This window comes from Gekko japonicus, unplaced genomic scaffold (genome assembly GCF_001447785.1).
Source record: "Gekko japonicus isolate JY-2015 unplaced genomic scaffold, Gekko_japonicus_V1.1 scaffold1884, whole genome shotgun sequence".
Lineage (NCBI taxonomy): Eukaryota > Metazoa > Chordata > Lepidosauria > Squamata > Gekkonidae > Gekko > Gekko japonicus.
In genome coordinates, this window is record NW_015176030.1 from 84,912 (window position 1) to 103,036 (window position 18,125).

An 18,125-nucleotide genomic window follows, 5' to 3' on the forward strand; every position below is an offset into this window, starting at 1 on the left:
TGCTTCCTTCTAAGGTCATAATATTCTAACCATCTACCTCATATGGTGGGGGTAGATGTCGCCCAACAGAGCCTGGAAACACTTCTCCTGGCACCCATGCTATGAAGAACCAGCCGCCAGTGTGGGACGTCGCACATCTTGGTTTTTATGTAAATTATTAGAGCACCAAATTTTATGTAGGATACATTGTTTTATTATGCTGTACTGTTGTATGCATATTTTAACTTCGGCATGGCCGTCTGTGAGCCGCCCTGAGCTGTTGGATAGGGCGGGATATAAATCCCAAAAATAAATAAATAAATAATAATAACAATAATAACATAAGAGAAGCCATGCTGGATCAGGCCAATGGCTCATCTAGTCCAGCACTCTTTCATACAGTGGCCAAAACCCACATGGCATCAGGAGGTCCACCAGCGGGGCCAGAACTCCATAAGCCCTTCCACTGTTGTCCCCCAAGCACCAAGAATACAGGGCATCACTGCCCCAGACAGTGGGTTCCATCTGTACCTTGTGGCGAATACCCACTGACGGACCTCTGCTCCATATGTTTATCCAATCTTCTCTTGAAGCTGTCTATGTTTGTAGCTGCCACCGCTTCCTGTGGCAGTGAATTCCATGTCCTAATTACTCTTTGGATGAAGAAGTACTTCCTTTTAGCTGTTCTAAGCTTACTGCTCATTAATTTCAGTGAGTGCCCATGAGTTCTTGTATTGTGAGAAAGGGAGAAAAGTGCTTCTTTCTCTACCTTCTCTTTCTCATACATAGTTTTGTAAACCTATCATGTCACCCTTCAATCGTCGTTTCTCCAAGCTAAAGAGCCCAAACCTCTTTAACCTTTCTTCATAGGGAAGGTGTTCCATCCTCTTAATTTTTCTGCTTTTCCTCTTTGGGCTAAAGTTGAAATATTCTGACATTTTTCTACGGCCAAAGAATGAAGAGGTTCCTCAGCAACTTCCTATACAGGTTAAACCTTACTCTGTTTGGCAGGATGCTTTTTGCCACACTGTAGGTCAGTCGTATATGATCCAGCTGACTGTTGCCGGACACCATGCTAGTATGCATTCCAGGAAGTCATTAAAGTTCAAAATATTAGAACTGAAACAAATAATGCCTTTCAGCTTTTTCACATATAAATAATGAACGTGTAGTTTGATTTTGAATCTTGTGAGTGGCTAATGATAATTTTGAAATTTACTCTTAGTTCCACCTTATGGGAACTATTTTACGGTTTATTTATAACTACGAGAGACCACACTTTTCAGTTTCAGATGGTAATTTCCCACCTGCATTTAAGTAACTTTTCTTTTGTTGTAAGCAAGAGCAGATTGGCTTTACTGTCACATGAGAGGAAGTGAGTTGCTTCTGTTCTTTAGAAAACAAGTAAAGATTGTTAGGCTTGTACTGCTGAAGTACATCTGTGTATCTAATAGCTACGTAGCCACTCTGTGCGGATACTTATTTCTGCCAACAGAGAGCTCACTCTCCCCCAACAGCTTTTCCTGCATAGTCAAGAGACTTTCTGGGCTTGCAGAAAAATCCAAAAAGTAAAAAAATCCCTTCAGGGATGGTTGAATTCCCCCCCAAAACCCTTTGAAATAGCCTCTGCAGGGATCTACTCCAGGCATCAACCGTGAGAGATTAGAATGTTTTGGGGGGGGCTTCTAACTGGCTCTGTCAGTAAAAGGGTGGGGGAAGGGCCCTTTCCAGGCCTCATTCAGCCTTTGAGGGAGGGAAGGAGCCTTGGGGCCAGGCCTGACAAGGGGTGCCAGGCTGGGGGTTTCCTAGAGATTTTGTGGTGGACTCTAAGGAGGGCCGGGTTTCGGAAGGGAGAGGCCTCAGATGGGTATAATGCCACAGAGTCCACCCTCCAAAGCAGCCATTTTCTGCACGGAGACAAACCTCTGCAGTTTAGGGTCCAGTTGTAATTTTGGGGGATCTCCAGGTCCCACATGGAGGTTGGCAACCCCAGGCCTGTCAGCAGTCTAGGGTTGCCAGGTCCCCCATGATTTGCATGACTCAACGAGGCCCGGCTGCTTGCTACCATTCATCAGCAGCCACCCTATGAAAGCCAGTGAGGTGCAGCAGTTAGAACTTCAAAGTAGGGTCTGCAATTGGGGATCCAAAGTGTTGTTGTGCAGATAAAAAGGAGAGAATAATGTAAACTGCTTTGGTCCCCACTGCAGAGAAAGACTATAATTTTCCTAGGAAGGGGCTGTGGGGGATGGGGGTGGAGACGGAAAGCAGAAGACAGAGAGGCAGATAAGGTAGGTTGGTTGTTGGGTGGAAAGGAAACAGGGTTGCCACCAGGTTGGGAAATTCCTGGGCATTTGAGGGGTGGAGCCTGGGGAGGGTGGGATTTGAGGAGTGGAGGAACTTCAGACTGGTGTAATGCCATAGACTATACCCTCCAAAACAGCCATTTACTCCATGAGAACTACCAATGCCAGCCTCTGGGTGAGGGCTGAAGATCACCCAAAATTACAACTGTTGTCCAGGTGACAGAGATCAGTTCCCCTGAATAAAATGGCTGATTTGGAGGGTTGAGTCTATGGCATTATGCCCTGCTGAGGCTGCTTGCCTCCCCAAGCCTCATTGTCCCATGGCTCCACCCCCGAATCTCCAGGAATTTCCCAACCTGGAGCTGGTAGCCCTAAGGTGGATTGATCTCTGTAGCTGGGAGATCCATTGTAATTCCCAGAGTGCTGCCACTGCTGCTGTGGAGGGAGAGGAAGTAGGTGGGTGGCTGGGAGCACCGCCACCACCACCGCTGCGTGGGGAAGGAAGCAGGCAGGAAGCTGGGAGAGTGATGGGGTGGGGGGCAGAAAGAGAGAGTGATGGGGGCAGAAAGACAAAAAGAGTGATGAGGTGGGGAGGCAGAAAAACAAAGAATGATGATGGGTCAGAAAGAGAGAGGAAGTCACATGCATGGAGGAGAAAGGGAGTAAGAAAAGGGGGGCAGAGGGGAGAAATAGTATGAGAGAGGTAGGGCGTGAGGAGAGGAAGCGAAGGTGTGACAAATGAGATAACCATCCCGCAAGAAACTTGCGGGTCTCCGCTTGTTAATAAATGTGCAAGGCCCACAAGGAAACTTTTTTATATCAGTTGGTGAAACTTGAACATATGGAAGTCTGCTTGATTTTTCTGCTGCTTAGTTATATTTTATTCAGTGGAATTGCTCTACGCAAATCCGATCTTGTAAAAATGCAGGTATTTCAAGGTCCAGTTTTGCTTCGGGTGGGCAAAGCAGGTTGCTGTGCTAGTTCCACTGGCTGCTGATCTTATGGCAATCCTTCCTTGCAGTAGTAAAATGAGTATGTTGTGTATATATGTACTGGGTGATGGAATGGGCAGAGGGTAAGGGTAGGTTCCTGTATACCAGGGCAATTCCTGAGGTGTGAAAAGAAATTGTGCACATTAGAAAGGTGCAAACAATGCAGTCCTAAGCAGAGTTACGGCCTTCTAGGTTCATTGAAACCACACACACCCCAAATCAAATAAGCCAGTCTGCATACTACTTTCATTCTGTCTGGAAACGGTAGCAGGGATGTAGATGCAGAGTCTTTGCTGCAGTTGTTTGGAGGTAGTCTGATGAAGCCCTGACCTGGGTGGCCCAAGCTAGCCCAGTCTCATCAGACCCCCTAGGGAATACCAGGGTAGCTATGCAGGGGCAGGCAACGGCAAATCACTTCTTAACATCTGTTGTGTTGAAAACCTTATAGGGTTTCCGTAAGTTGGCTGCAACTTGACAGCACTCTGTAAACGCCTATAAAGCCAGCTCTGTGGAGTGGCAGCATAGAAACCATCAATAAATAAATGGCCATTCCATTGAAAACAATTTACTGGAGAGAGGTGACTTTGGCATGTACATCTCTTTTGCATATGCAGGTTCTGATATTTAAAATCAAACTAGTGTTTTCTTTTCTTTTTAGTTTTGGAAGGGGGAAGCCACAGGTGGAAGAGAATGTAAGAAAAGAGAGAAGGGACTACACGGTTGTGGATATTTTTTGCAATTCTACCCATGATATTAGTTACTCTCATTCCATTGGCTCAAAGTTGGGTTGCTGTGTTATACATAAACTCTCTTAATGACATGTATGTATGCGTGAGACTTATGAGCAGCCCCATGTGGAGCACTTTACATCTTCATTAGTCTCAAGATTGCAGAAACATTAGTGACGATAATAGATGTTGACAACAGTGATTACAGTGGTGGTTTGTTGTTTGGCAGTTTTAGTTTACTTCAGTTGATGGTGCAGACTACATGAACAAAGTATTCATATCCTGATAATGGTAGCTGATAAAAGTGTGTTTCTCCTTCTGTATGAATAAACATAAATTAGTAAATAAATTGGTAGTATTCTAAGGGCTGAAGAAGCAACTGGCTCTTTGCAATCGAATTAATATTTTTCATACATCAGTTTTAAATACATTATTCAAATAAGTACCAGGTCTGCTAATGGACTGTTTGTGTCACTAATTCTTGTTCTCAAATGTGGGGGGTGGGGTCTGCTTTTGGGGGGAGAGGTTCATTTACTAATTTGTGTATTATTGCTAGCATTAATGACAGGCACTGTTTTGGTAGCTTTGGATCATAGCCTAATACAGTTCCTGTTTCTAAATTAAAACTATTTAAAGGTTTGTCATAATTGTCTAGATTCACCCTCTTCTTTCAAGGCGATCTTTGTTAGCTTATTTTGAAAGTTTTTCAAGCATTTCTTGTACAAATTTACTCTTGTGGAAGTGCAGGGCACATACCATTGTAGTACCTTCCCCACTTATCTAAGGAAATGAAATTATCAAGAACAGCAGTTCAGATAAAAGATAAAGTCTCTTCAGAAAATCTCTCTGTATATAGTTCCATGTCTTAAGGGATGAGTCTTATCACAAATTCTGGTGTGTTAGTAGCAGGAGGGATCTTTTCCTTAAAAATTATTTTAAAGGACTTTCCCATCTTTCTTAATGGTTAATATTCACAGTAATTACACTTCCAGTGGGGGTGGCACATTACTTACAGAGAGGTTTAAGCAGTTTGTCCCCACCACTGTCATCTGTCTTTTAGCAGTTGGGGAGGGAAAGGAAAATATGAGGGTTCAAGGGTTAAACATTCTACTGTCTTAACTGACAGTCACATTTGTGGTTTTTGCTTTTTCCTTACTGTAGTCGTGACATGGAGAATAAAGAAACCCTCAGGGGGCTGCAGAAAATGGATGACCGCCCAGAAGAGCGCATGATCAGGGAGAAACTCAAGGCAACATGTATGCCTGCCTGGAAGCATGAATGGCTAGAAAGGAAGAACAGGAGAGGTCCTGTGGTACGTAGCACTGAAAAAAATGTTGTATCAGCAGTGGAATTGCTGAAAGAAGAAAGCTAAATTTTCTTTTTTTGCGTTGCATGACTTTAAAACAAAAAAAGGAGAGCCAGATATTAACTGTAGTTTCTTTCATTGGTGTTAGCTACTGACTATGAAGCTTTGAACTCCAAATAACGTACAGGTCTGCAATGTCTTGTTGAAGTCAAGCTCAGATACGTGTTGCTCATTACATTGCAATGCTGCCCTCTGTCGTCAGCATTAAATGTGTTTCTGAAGAAAAGAAGTGGTGTTTTATTAATAGTTAGAACAACAGTTTAATGAAAGTTACTATTTTAATGTTTTGCTAAGAACAAAAGTAGGTAGGCCCTGTACAATGTTAAAAACTAAGATATAGTCCTAGCTTAAAATGCAAAAAACAAACGGAACAAGAAAAGAGGTGATCAAAAGGCAAAAAACCTCCACAAAAATACATTCTGATAAATACAAAAGCAGGGGTTCAAAGAACCGTTTCATGGCAATCTCAAGGAAGGCTTTGGATTTGTATGTATTCTATGGTAGCATTATTCCTGTAAGACACATGACTTTTCAGACTGAGTGGCATTTCAGAGACATTTTGTGATATGTCAGTGTTGCTCACTGTCAAAAGAAATAGATTCCATTGGGTATGTGAAAGTTTTAGCCGCTTGGATCTTGAATGTCACAATGTTTACAACAGTGCTTTTCCCTGGGAATTCAGACCCCGTTTCCAAACTAGAGTATCAGGAATACCTCTTTCCGTATGTGGTGAAAGTTCACAGTCTTTGTGTAGGGAGTCAGACAGGATAACAAGGGATTTTAACAGGATAGTATGATGGGACCCCGCAACCATCCACCAAATATGTATATACTATCTCTTTTCCTTAAATAAATCTTTAGATGGCTATAAATAATCTCATGTTTTTTTAATAAGGTGGTAAAGCCAATACCAATAAAAGGAGATGGCTGTGAAACAAATAAACCAGCAATAGAAGCTCCTACTGAAGGACAAACAACTGCTACGTCGCCTACTCAGAAGGGAAGACGGAGCCCTTCTCCTAGTAGTTCTTCCTCTTCATCTTCTAGGACTGTTAAATCTGAATCACCTGGAGTGAGAAGAAAAAGGATATCTCCAGTGCCTGTGAGTTTGAGAGCTCTTATGTAATTGTGTCCAATATCTGATAAAATGTCCAGTATCTGAGAAAAGTGGCACAGACATCATAAGTTTTGAAAGTGCATGGTAGAACAGCTGAATGCTTGTGTTTTAAAAATACAACACTTAAGGAAATCTGTGGCATTCTGTGGTTTAATGGAAACCATATTTATGAGTTTGGGGGAAGGAGGGAACTCATGACAAAATCGCTGAAAATTAATGGAAATAAATTGGCTTAAGTTTCAGAGTGGAAGAATAACACCGCCTCGAAGAGCTCCATCTCCAGATGGCTTCTCTCCATATAGTCCTGAGGAAACCAGTCGCCGAGTCAATAAAGTCATGAGAGCCAGACTGTACCTCTTACAGCAGATAGGACCCAATTCTTTCTTGATAGGAGGAGACAGCCCTGATAATAAATACAGGGTTTTCATTGGGCCTCAGGTATATATTGCATACATTGCACACAGTTATTATTAATTACAAAGGTCACTGATCTCTAGGAGGAATAAGAGTATGATCTAATAGGCTTTTCTTTTTTTTAATTTAAATTTTTAAATTATATATTCAGAATATTAACATATACAACAAAATAAACTTGCTTCCTAGGTGTTTCTGGCGTATTGTATGGTGTATTGTATGGCCCTCTGTGCAGGTCAAAAAATTCACAGGTTAGGGAGAGCTACACAGGACTAAGGTAGAAATTGTTGTAAACTCAGGGGAAGCCCCAGGTTTGAAGAAAAAGGTGACCTCACTCAAACTTAAAGAGGCATTTTGGGTTGCCAAGGCAATCCAGAATGCCAACAGAAGAAGCGTGGTGATGAGTTTGTGGAAAAACAGACGTAAGGAGAGTTCAAAGAAGGGAGAAGAAACTGCAAGGGAGAGAAAAATGATCAAGGCCAAAGCAGCCAGCAGAAGGACAGACGGGCTGTTAAGCCGGGGGATTGGGCAGGGGGGTGACCTGAGTGGAGGACGGGGGGTGGGTTAAGAACGTGGTAGGAGGAACAAAGTGGAAACAGCAGATGGGGGAAAGAAGCGTAGGCAAGCCGAGCCAGAGCAAGGGGGAAGGAGAGGACTGCAGAAGAAGGAATGGAGTTTACTCTTTCCATGAGTCTTATTCTGCTCAGGGTGGCTTACAATATAGAACATAATAAAAACATAAAACGCCACAAAACCATTAACAATTAATAAATGATTGAAACTCAGTGAGAGCATAAAAGACTGAGTAAGCCAAAATGACACTCATAAAATAGTTCTGAGGCTGGAAGCAGACTGTAGAAATGATGTAAGAAGTTCATCCCTTACTTTAAAATTTGGGTTAAAAGATATGTTTTGGACTGGGGCCTAAAAGGTAGTAGGATAGGTTCCAGAAGAGCCTGAAGGGGAAGGACGTTCTACAGGTGAGGTGCTACCCTTGGAAGGGCATATTCACTGCAGGTCTCTCAGTTTACCTAATTTCCGTGTGTTTGGGTATGTGTGTAGGCATGGCAAAGCACCAATGAAGTATAAGTAGCCCTTCTTAGTGTTACATTGGTTATATATGAGAATGTGTAGTCTTTGCCCTGTGTAAAATCTTCATAGCCATGGGAAAAAATTTTTTGGAGGAAGTCATTGTTAGTAAGATTTCTTTTTTTAAAAACCCAAAGGCATAATCATAATGACTCTTGATAAAGCAATGTTTAGCTCCTGAAAGAAGTGTGTAAAAGATTCAAAGTAACACAATGAACACCTTTGGATTTACAGACCTGCAGCTGTGGTCGTGGAACGTTTTGTATTCATCTTCTGTTTGTTATGCTTCGAGTGTTTCAACTTGAACCTTCAGATCCAATGCTTTGGAGAAAGACCCTGAAGAACTTTGAGGTAGAGCCGTTCTGTCTTGGCTATTATGCTTTCAGTTTCCTGAAAGCTGGTGAAATTGTCAGAATTTTAAATCAGTAAGGATTCTGCCTTTTGCTTGCCATAGAACAAAGTTAGAGTCCAGTGGTTCTGTGGCTTTAGACCAACACGGCTGCCAGCCTTGATTTTGCTTGCCATGTTACTTTTCAAATCCTTGTTAATAGTTACAAACTTCTACAATGGGCAGGCATTAAATAGATTTATAGAGTTCATTGGACAATACGCTACTAACGTGATATGATCTTCCATTTTAATGGCTAGAGTCTAGTGCACAGTTAACAGGGCTGATGTTTTAATTGTGATGAAGAGACTGGGAATATGGCAGTATGTAATGGGCTGCCTTTATGCATCCCTTCAATTCTTACTTCAGCTGTGTCCTGTTTCTGAACCTTGTTTGCCTTAATAGCAGTGCTGATGTACCTCATGATAAGGTGGGAGGCAGGGAGTGCATGAAACCATGCGCCATCTTCAGCTGTTAATTGCAGTTAGATGGTCAGTGCTATGTTCAGCCTTAAAAGTTGAGGATAATGTGGATAAAAGCAGGATAATGGTCCAAGAAAACATGATATTCTGATCATTCCTAAAATTAGTATTCCCTTTTCTGTTCTCTCCTAGTAGTTTAGTGAGATGCAGAAGGCAGCATTGATGCTGAGCATGATGTTAGGCCCATGTGGATCTCATTGAGATCCAAGGATCCATATCCACATATTTAATTTGAGGCTCTTTGAACAAAGCTCTTTTTTCTGGTTGGCTACTTTGAAATTGATATATCCTTTATTATGGGTCTTACTTGATATCTCTCATTGGCTTGAATACTGTTGAGCATGAGTATGCCACCACTCCTAGATACAATTCCTCCCCCTCCTTAGTGTAGCCCCCCATGTCTTGTGGTGTTTTTTTTCTCTATGATGCCCCTGAAACCTCCAGTATCAATGTTATGGAGGTCTCTGGAGGCTGTTGGGGGATGGGGGAAAGAACCACATTGTGTGTGTCTTTGTGTCTGCTCTTGTAGGATCCAGGCTACTAATATTACGTTTATTAGGTAGCAGTAGGCTAAACTGAAAGTAAATTTTCTACTTGAAACGAGTCATTAATGTTTTCTTCCAATGTTAGGTTGAGAGTTTGTTCCAGAAATATCACAGTAGGCGTAGCTCAAGGATCAAAGCCCCCTCTCGTAACACCATCCAGAAGTTTGTATCACGCATGTCAAATTCTCATACATTGTCATCATCTAGTACGTCTACATCTAGTTCAGAAAACAGGTTAGTACTTTTACTAAAGAAAGTAGTGCAATTGTACGTAGAGTTTTTAAAAAAATTCTCTTTCATTTGTCATGCTGAATTTTTCTTCATATACAAGACATCCTCCATTACAAAAGTTCTGATAATTTTGATTTTCCAGATATTTGGGGCAAGAACCTTGTTTTGTTTAATTTCCTGACTAGTTAAGTTTGCAGGATAACTTTGTGTTTCTCAAGTTGTTGTTTCCATAACTATGTCCCTTGACGAAGAGCAAATTTATCAGAATGTGCTGGGAAGTAACAGGTGCTTTAGTAACAGGTATCACATCAGGACTGTGCCTTCTTGCTCCTAGCATAACCTTTTAAAAATATCTTAGTGTGTATTTTATACACTATACACATGCAACAGGACCTCTTTTGGAGCCTAATACACTCTTGCAGAGGATCACCTTTTAAAATGAAATTTTATTTTTTAACATTCCTGAATTATACACTGGTCTTAGTTTTATCAGATGGTTAAATTTACCAGGGATGGCCAACAGGCAGCTGGATGGCTGAATCAGCATCTCCCCTGCCTCTATTTTTTAATTTGGCTCCAACAGCCTTATAGGTTTTTAATCAAAGTATGGCCCATAGTTTGACTTGTAAGAAAAATGCATGATGCTTCTAATTTGTAACAAACAGAGCAATTCGTGTTCTCGCTTTAGGATTTTGTATGCATTATGTAAATATTCCAATTTATAATGCTATGCCTAAGTATCCAAGTTCATTGCTGTGGAGCTCTCATAAAGGGCACCAATTCATTTTGGTGCCTGCCTATTGAGGAGGTAAGCTTGTATGTCAGAAGGCAGTTGTGACTTCTGGGCAAAATGCTGGAGAACAAAGTTGCACCAAGGATTCCAGACTCAGTTTTTGTTGGCATATAAAATGTCATTGTCTTGATACAGCAAGTGGTTTTGAAAACGTATCGATCTCTCGTGTTACAAGTTTTGTACATAAAGATCTCATGCTTGTGTGCAGGAGATACATATTGGCTTCCCAGCTTCTGTATTGGACTGAAATATAAGATAACATTTCTGTGGCTTCCATTCATTCATTCGTCCATCCCTGATACATGGGGCATTTCCCAGTGTACTAGTTTTAGCTTTGAAGAGCTGGAAGAAGTACAGAAGAGGGCAACCAAGACAATTAAGGTGTTGGAGCATCTTTCCTATGAGAAAAGGCTGAAGAGTCTGGGACTTTTCATTCTAGAAAAGAAATTACTAAGGCGGGACATAACAGAGGCTTTTTACACAGAGCAGAGTGGAAGGAGAGAACTTTCCCCAAAATATTAAAACTTGGACATACCCAGTGAAATTGATGGCCAGTAGATTCAGAATGGACAGTGAGTGATTAAAATGTGGAGTCTGCTGTCAGAGTTTGTAGTGATGGGCATAGACATAGATGTCTTTAAAGGGAGATTACCCAGATTCATGGAAGGATTGGTTTGGTGTAGTGGTTAAGTGCGCGGACTCATCTTGGAGAACCGGGTTTGATTCCCCACTCCTCCACATGCAGCTGCTGGATGACCTTTGGCAAGCCATAGTTCTGGCACAGGTGTTCTTGAAAAAGGGCCGTTTCTGTCAGAGCTCTCTCAGCCCCACCTACCTCACAGGGTGTCTGTTGTGGGGAGGGGAAGGGAAAGGAGTTTGTAAGCCACTCTGTGAGACTCCAAGGGAGGGGTATAAATCCAATCTCCTCTCCCCTCCTCATCAGTGACTACTAGCCATAGTGACTAAAGGAAACCTCTGCTTTCAGAGGCAGTAAACCTCTGAATACCAGTGCCAAGAGGCAGCATCAGGGCGGCCTCTTTGCCGTATTATTAGCTCTCCAGAATAACTGATTGCTCATGGTGTGAGACAGGATGTTAGACTACATGAACCACTGGTTTGACCTAGCAGGGCTCTTCTGACATTCTTATGAATCCAGGATTTGACTCAAATAATCACTGAAATCATGGTTTGATTAATTCTGAACTGTCGTAGCCAGCAGAGTGGTCTGCATTCAGACACTTAGACTACCCATAATTAGCTCAATGAAAACATGGTTTCAATTATTTCTCAGCTTTATTTTGTATATACCTGATGTGGAAATGGATGTTCAAAAGGAAGGGAAACAGGATGAAAATAATTGAAAGGATTACAACCGCATGTACTCTCTCACTCTCCTTTCATAGTATCAAAGATGAAGAAGAACAAATGTGCCCCATTTGCTTACTAGGCATGCTGGATGAAGAAAGCTTGACTGTCTGTGAAGATGGTTGCAGAAATAAGCTTCACCACCATTGCATGTCAATATGTAAGTCAATGATGATATTAATTGCTTGCTTGCATTGAACAGGAACCAATTATTTCATTCTTGCCAACTTCACTGATGTGTAAACTGGCATCTTTTAAAAATGAACATATCAGAATGAAAAGCTCAAGAAAAATTGAATGTTTAGTTCATATTGTGAAGTCATTTCAGTAGCTTTTATTCCCTTTTAATTTTTTAAAAAGTATTGGCCATTTGGGGAGGGGGGTAGCTGCAGCCTTGCTGCTGCTGATACTTGGATTTTGGTTTTAGTTATATTTATATCAGTCCTAGATACATTAGCAGGCGATTCTCTCTTCTACGTAGCTGTTTCCATGCATGCAGAGAATTCCGAACGTTTCTCTATTTAAAGAAAAGAACGATAATGTTACTGTTGCAAGTTGATATGTTTACTATGGCACAATTTTCATCAAGTATGTAACTCTATAATTCTCCATATGTTGTGTCTGACATTTGCTTTTGTTCTGATATTTGATTGTTCTACTTCTATTTTAGGGGCAGAGGAATGTAGAAGAAACAGGGAGCCTCTTATATGTCCTCTTTGTAGGTCTAAGTGGAGATCACATGACTTCTATAGGTAAGGATTTATTTTACTCAGTGTTTTGGGTTTTCCATTTGTAGGCATTGAACTAGGTGTGTACAATAGCTCACATGCTTATGAATGTTGTATTTTGTGTTCACTTACAGTCATGAGCTGCCAAGTCCTGTTGATTCTCCTTCTGTTCTTCGTGTGGTTCAGCCGCAAACTCCACAGCCCACAGTTGGCTCACCTAGGAGAAGTCAAGATAGTAATTTGAACCTTACTCATTATGGGGTTCAGCAAATTCCTTCGGCCTATAAGGAGTTAGCTGAACCATGGATTCAGGTATATTAAATTTATAAGAGAAGTTTTACTTGCTGTGTACTTTCGTATTTTCAGACCTTCTTCTGTGTTTTGACAGGTAGGAATGCCAGTTTGGTGACTTTCTTTGGGAAAAACTAATTTATATTTTTCCAGAGTGAGTGTGGCATTGCTGTTTGCACAGTAAATGAATGACCAGACTTCTCCTAAAGCTGTGGGAACTCAGTGTGTAATGGGTATTTTGTGCCCACTGTAGTTGGAATAGCACAAAATGGTCATTTGGTAGTATGAACATGGATTTGTGTTTGCTGCTTTGTTCTGTAAGGGCCTGGGGTTTGGACATTATGGCTGCCATTTGAGTCTGAAAAATACTTTGGAACGCTGTCTGTGTACTGGAAGCATAGTTGTGCCATGGCTAGCACCCTCATAACTTCAGGTTGGAACCATATGTCCCAGTCTTTACATCTTCTGTCAGCCTAAATACCATTCATAGGGTTTGGCCTGAATTTTTTTTCATAGATGCTGAATTTGGGTCTTTACATTCCCTTTACAAATTAAAGTGAATAGGAGTCATGTGTCTGTATTTCAGATCCTTAAGATGTTTAAGAGCCCTTAGCTTGAGTTCATGTTCTTTATACTTCACTGTATTCTGTCTATATATACTGTGCCTACCAAATGACATCTGTCAGAACCTTTTTAAAAAAGGAAAGAACCCTAGACAGGTGGACCTCATTGTACTTATGCTGTGTAGTATGCCTAATAGTGAATGAAAAACACTTAACTGACAGTTGTAACATATCCACTGCCTTCAAACTTCAAAGATATGTTAAGTGTCAAGACACTAAATTTAAAAAGAAATAATTTTTATGTGGTTTCTGAAATTCAGGAGAAGTGTGATACTGCCCTTTCTAACCTCAGTGAGACATTGTGCTTTTCATTTCAGGTGCTTGAGCTCACTGTGTGCTTGCCATCAGCTTAAGTTCTGTGATTTTTTTTAAAGGTATTTGGAACAGAACTAGTTGGCTGCTTGTTTTCTCGAAACTGGAATATACGTGAGATGGCCCTTAGACGCCTTTCCCATGATGTTAGTGGTGCTCTGTTATTGGCCAATGGGGAAAGCACTGGAAATTCTGGAAGCAACAGTGGGAACACCACAAGTGCTGGAACTGTAGGAGCAGCTAGCGGGTCAACGCAGACCAGTATCTCAGGAGATGTTGTCGTGGAGTCCTGCTGCAGTGTACTTTCCATGGTCTGTGCTGATCCTGTCTACAAAGTGTATGTTGCTGCTTTAGTAAGTAGCTCATTCTTTTCTAATAACGAATTTCCAAAAGCATTTTTATGGTTTGGGCAGGTGGTGGTGGGGAGAGTGCTCTTTAGGCATTCAGTAAATGGGTATAATTCTAGCAAAATGACCCTCAGATGTCTGGTATGCTGCCCTGACCTGGATAGCCTAGGCGAGCCCGATCTCGTCAGATCTCGGAAGCTGAGCAGGGCTGACCCTGGGAAGTACTTGGAAGCGAGACCTCCAAGGAATACCAGGGCCCAGGATGCAGAGGCAGGCAATAGCAAGTCACTTCTCTGAAACGTCCAAGCTGTGCTAGGGGTCGCAAGAAGTCAACCATGACTTCCAAGCATACACACATACGTACACACACACACGCACTCACAAAATACTTACCAAAAATGTCTGGTATGCTTTGAAAAACAAATAGGTATTTATCAGACATGGTTCAAAGACGCAATGCCTCAGGCCCAACTGGTTCAATGGAAAAAAGCGAGATAACTAGATATGGGGATATAACAACAAAAAAGGGCATCCTACCAAAATTCGCGATTGAACACAAATTGGGTAGCACGATACCTTGGTTTCTCTACTTTCAGCTAAGACATGCTATAGAACAAACAAATATGACAGAAGCGATGGGCAGACCACGTACCGACTTAGAATTTCTTTTCCACACCTTCGAACGAGTTGACAAGGGCCTGATCTCAGCGACGTATCAACTCCTAAACACGCTTAACTCATCCAAAAAACCCTCCTACCAACGGTTATGGCAAAATGATTGTAGCTCTCTTCTGGATGAGAACTTTTGGAAAGAAGTCTGGGAGACCAAGAATCCCTTCCCGACCTCCATATCGTTAGAGATGCAAAATTTCAAACTCTTAACAAGATGGTACCTGACCCCCCAACGGTTATCCCGAATTTACCCAACAAGTTCGCCAAAATGTTGGAAATGTGAAGAAATTGGCACATTTGCCCACCTATGGTGGGAATGCGAACAGATCAACAAATTTTGGACAGATATTTTAAAAGATCATCTATAAAATAACGGGGATCTCAATTCCTTTAAAACCTGAGAATCTTTTTCTCAAACATTGGCCAATTGATATCGAATCCCACCAACACAAAAAGATCCTAGATATTATGTTATTTGCAGCCCGTACAGCTATAGCCACCTGCTGGAAAAATCCGAACCCACCAACGGTATCTCTTTGGTACCAAAAATTATGGGACCAATTTCTTATGGAATCCGTCACCAATAAAATAAACAACGCAAGCTTGAAGCCTATACTAAGTCCTATAATGGAAAAATGGACCCCTATACTAGACTTTTTAACCTCAGAAGAATACCTACCTGCTTCCTGGCAATCCATGCAGAAATGGATGTGATGTTCCTGCATTAAATAACATAAAACCTAGACAGTGTCTCTCAATACTTACCTTAATGGGCTCTTGTTAAACTTTTGGGTAGACATCTCATGAGATATTAAATTGTTGTTCTCAGGGAATTAGAGATGTACTGATTTTTGATACAAACAGACATCAAACTAGTATAAAAGTAATGTATCTCTTTTTCATCAGAAAACATTGTACTTTGTAAATGATGAATTTCTTATTGGTTGTGTCAAACATAAATTTCACTGATTGAAATTTAAATTAAAAAAAGAAAGAAAAACAAATAGGGAAGATTTGTTGTTCTACAACTCATTGTGCTGGGTTTTTTCTGCAACAGACTATATTTAATTTTATTTGTGGTCTACTTTTTCACTGAGACACAAGGTGGATTACAAAATTTAAGAGCACTACAATAAAAATCAGTATCAGACATGACATACTATAAATAGTGCAGAATGGATAACAAAAATTGGACAACGATGGTCTAATTTTCTAACAAAAATAGAAAGCAATGCAAAAATATTAAACACTGATAATATGTACAATAAACAGTACAATACTGTTTCCTTTATAGAAGTGTCCTTCTTTCAATTCTGTTTTATACATCTTCAGGAACAATAGAAGTCAGAGCTTTCCTGGCGTGGCTAATCTGTTCTGTTCTACTGGAGAGTTTTCATTAAAGGATTGTCATTTCAAAAGCACTTTTTTTGTTGTTGTTTTTTAGAAAACATTAAGAGCCATGCTGGTATATACACCATGTCATAGCCTAGCAGAAAGGGTGAAGTTGCAGCAGCTTCTAAAGCCAGTTATAGAGACTATACTGGTGAAATGTGCAGATGCAAACAGGTATTGTTTTGTCTAGTGTTCTTTTTGTATATGTTTATTGAAATGTGCTTTTTTCCCCTTAACACATTAGCAACAAATACCTGTGAGACTTGTTTAGTCCATTGATTGAAAGGCATGCTGTTCCAGTATGAAAAGTGATAAAAGTCCTACAAACGTAAAAATTAGTAGAATATGGCAAAATAAGCACCCATAGCACTTTACTATAGCTAGGTTTAAAAGATGATGTATAAGTGAGTCAAAATTGTGTGTTATCCAGAGATCCCAAAGTGGGACAGTTTTGACATCTGAGAAGTGCATACTTTCCTCCTCATGGACAGCCTGAGCAATTCCAAAGCCTGCTTTAATCTCTTCCCTGCAGCAGGAGCAAGCTTTAGATCCCAAACTTTCTTCTGGAGGGCACCAGACACTGACTTCTGAACAAAACACCAGCGGGCAGTATGTTGCCCAAGAATGCCTGGTTCTGCCAATACCAGAGCAACGTGTTAAAGCAAAGTCAAAACACGACTCCAGAGAACAAGGGAAAGAAATCTGAACTCTGATCTGCAAATACGATCACATGATTTTTCAAAAATCAGACATTTCAAAAGATTGTGTTTTTTTCTGGCATTAAATATGTGGCATCAGTTTTGAAAGGTGAAATCTGAAGTAGCTTCAGCAATAGGGAATCCACTGACTTTAGTATACTCAAGACCTCACTCCATAGCATCATATGGATCTGAGAAAGTTCTCAGGTCTACGTAATTGGCTTAGGGATCACCATCCTTCTTTATGTGCATCTGAAATTGCCACCAAAGCCAACTAGCTATGGAAAAACTGGGCGGACTGGATGGAGTTCATAGTAGATACCACCTTAGGCTAAGAAGAAGAAGAAGAGATTGAATTTATACTCCACCCTTCACTCAGAGTCTCAGAGCGGCTTACAAATTCCTTTCCCTTCCCCTCTTCACAACAGACACCCTGTGAGGTAGGTGGGGCTGAGAGAGCTCTGAGAGAACTGCTGTTTCAAGGACAGCTCTCTCAGAACTGTGGCTTGCCCAAGGTCATCCAGCAGCTGCATGTGGAGGCGTGGGGAATCAAACCCAGTTCTCCAGATTGGAGTCCGCACACTTAACCACTACACCAAACAAAGAGCTATAATTCCCGGATTTAGGACTAGTCATTGCTATCTGACCCATCCTCAGAAATAGCTGTAGGAAATCCCAAATTGGTGTTAGTATAATTTGTCAGAGATCTCTGCCTCAGAGAGTTAGCCAGTCACAAAAGTGTGGCCAATCCAGAATTGCTTTGCTTTCCTCTGCTAGAAGGCATGAAATAAGGCCTGTTGAAGATGGCTGAGGGAAATATGACTTCTGCTGGTCTCAGTGTTTGCAACAGTAAAGAAAACAGGTACAACAAAAAGATAGCAGCTACTCTTCCTGTGTACGCACAGTTCCATATGTATGACTGCACTGTGCAAAGTACTCTGTCAGAAACAATAATTGCATATTAGTGTAACCTTGTCTTACTCTCAGTTCAGTCCTAAGCAGAGTTACATCTTATTGACTTCCAATAGACATAGAAGGGTGCTATACTCCTTAAGATTGCAGTGTTAAGTATATTTAGAGGTTATATGAGTAGATGAGCCTGAGTAAAATACTATTAATGAAGAATGGAAATTGTTATTCCTCCTCATATGTTGCTATACTGTTACTTATGAGAATGCCTCTCAAAATGTAATGACATCTTTAATATAAATTTGGAGTAATACAGAATTTACTTTTGATTTTGACTTTTTATAGTCGCACGAGCCAGCTT

General features: G+C 40.9%; 1 protein-coding gene across 1 annotated transcript in view; it reads left to right on the forward strand.

Annotated features, from left to right (window-relative positions):
• The window catches only part of MAP3K1 (mitogen-activated protein kinase kinase kinase 1, E3 ubiquitin protein ligase), a 67,911-nt gene that overhangs the window by 36,969 nt on the left and 12,817 nt on the right, over positions 1 to 18,125 (forward strand). Inside the window, exons 3-13 of the mRNA XM_015426616.1 lie at positions 5,164 to 5,314; positions 6,264 to 6,470; positions 6,723 to 6,923; positions 8,223 to 8,339; positions 9,489 to 9,637; positions 11,831 to 11,952; positions 12,463 to 12,544; positions 12,655 to 12,832; positions 13,809 to 14,099; positions 16,210 to 16,331; positions 18,110 to 18,123. Of these exons, the coding sequence (XP_015282102.1) occupies positions 5,164 to 5,314; positions 6,264 to 6,470; positions 6,723 to 6,923; positions 8,223 to 8,339; positions 9,489 to 9,637; positions 11,831 to 11,952; positions 12,463 to 12,544; positions 12,655 to 12,832; positions 13,809 to 14,099; positions 16,210 to 16,331; positions 18,110 to 18,123 (1,634 nt within the window). The remainder of the gene's footprint in view (positions 1 to 5,163; positions 5,315 to 6,263; positions 6,471 to 6,722; positions 6,924 to 8,222; positions 8,340 to 9,488; positions 9,638 to 11,830; positions 11,953 to 12,462; positions 12,545 to 12,654; positions 12,833 to 13,808; positions 14,100 to 16,209; positions 16,332 to 18,109; positions 18,124 to 18,125) is intronic.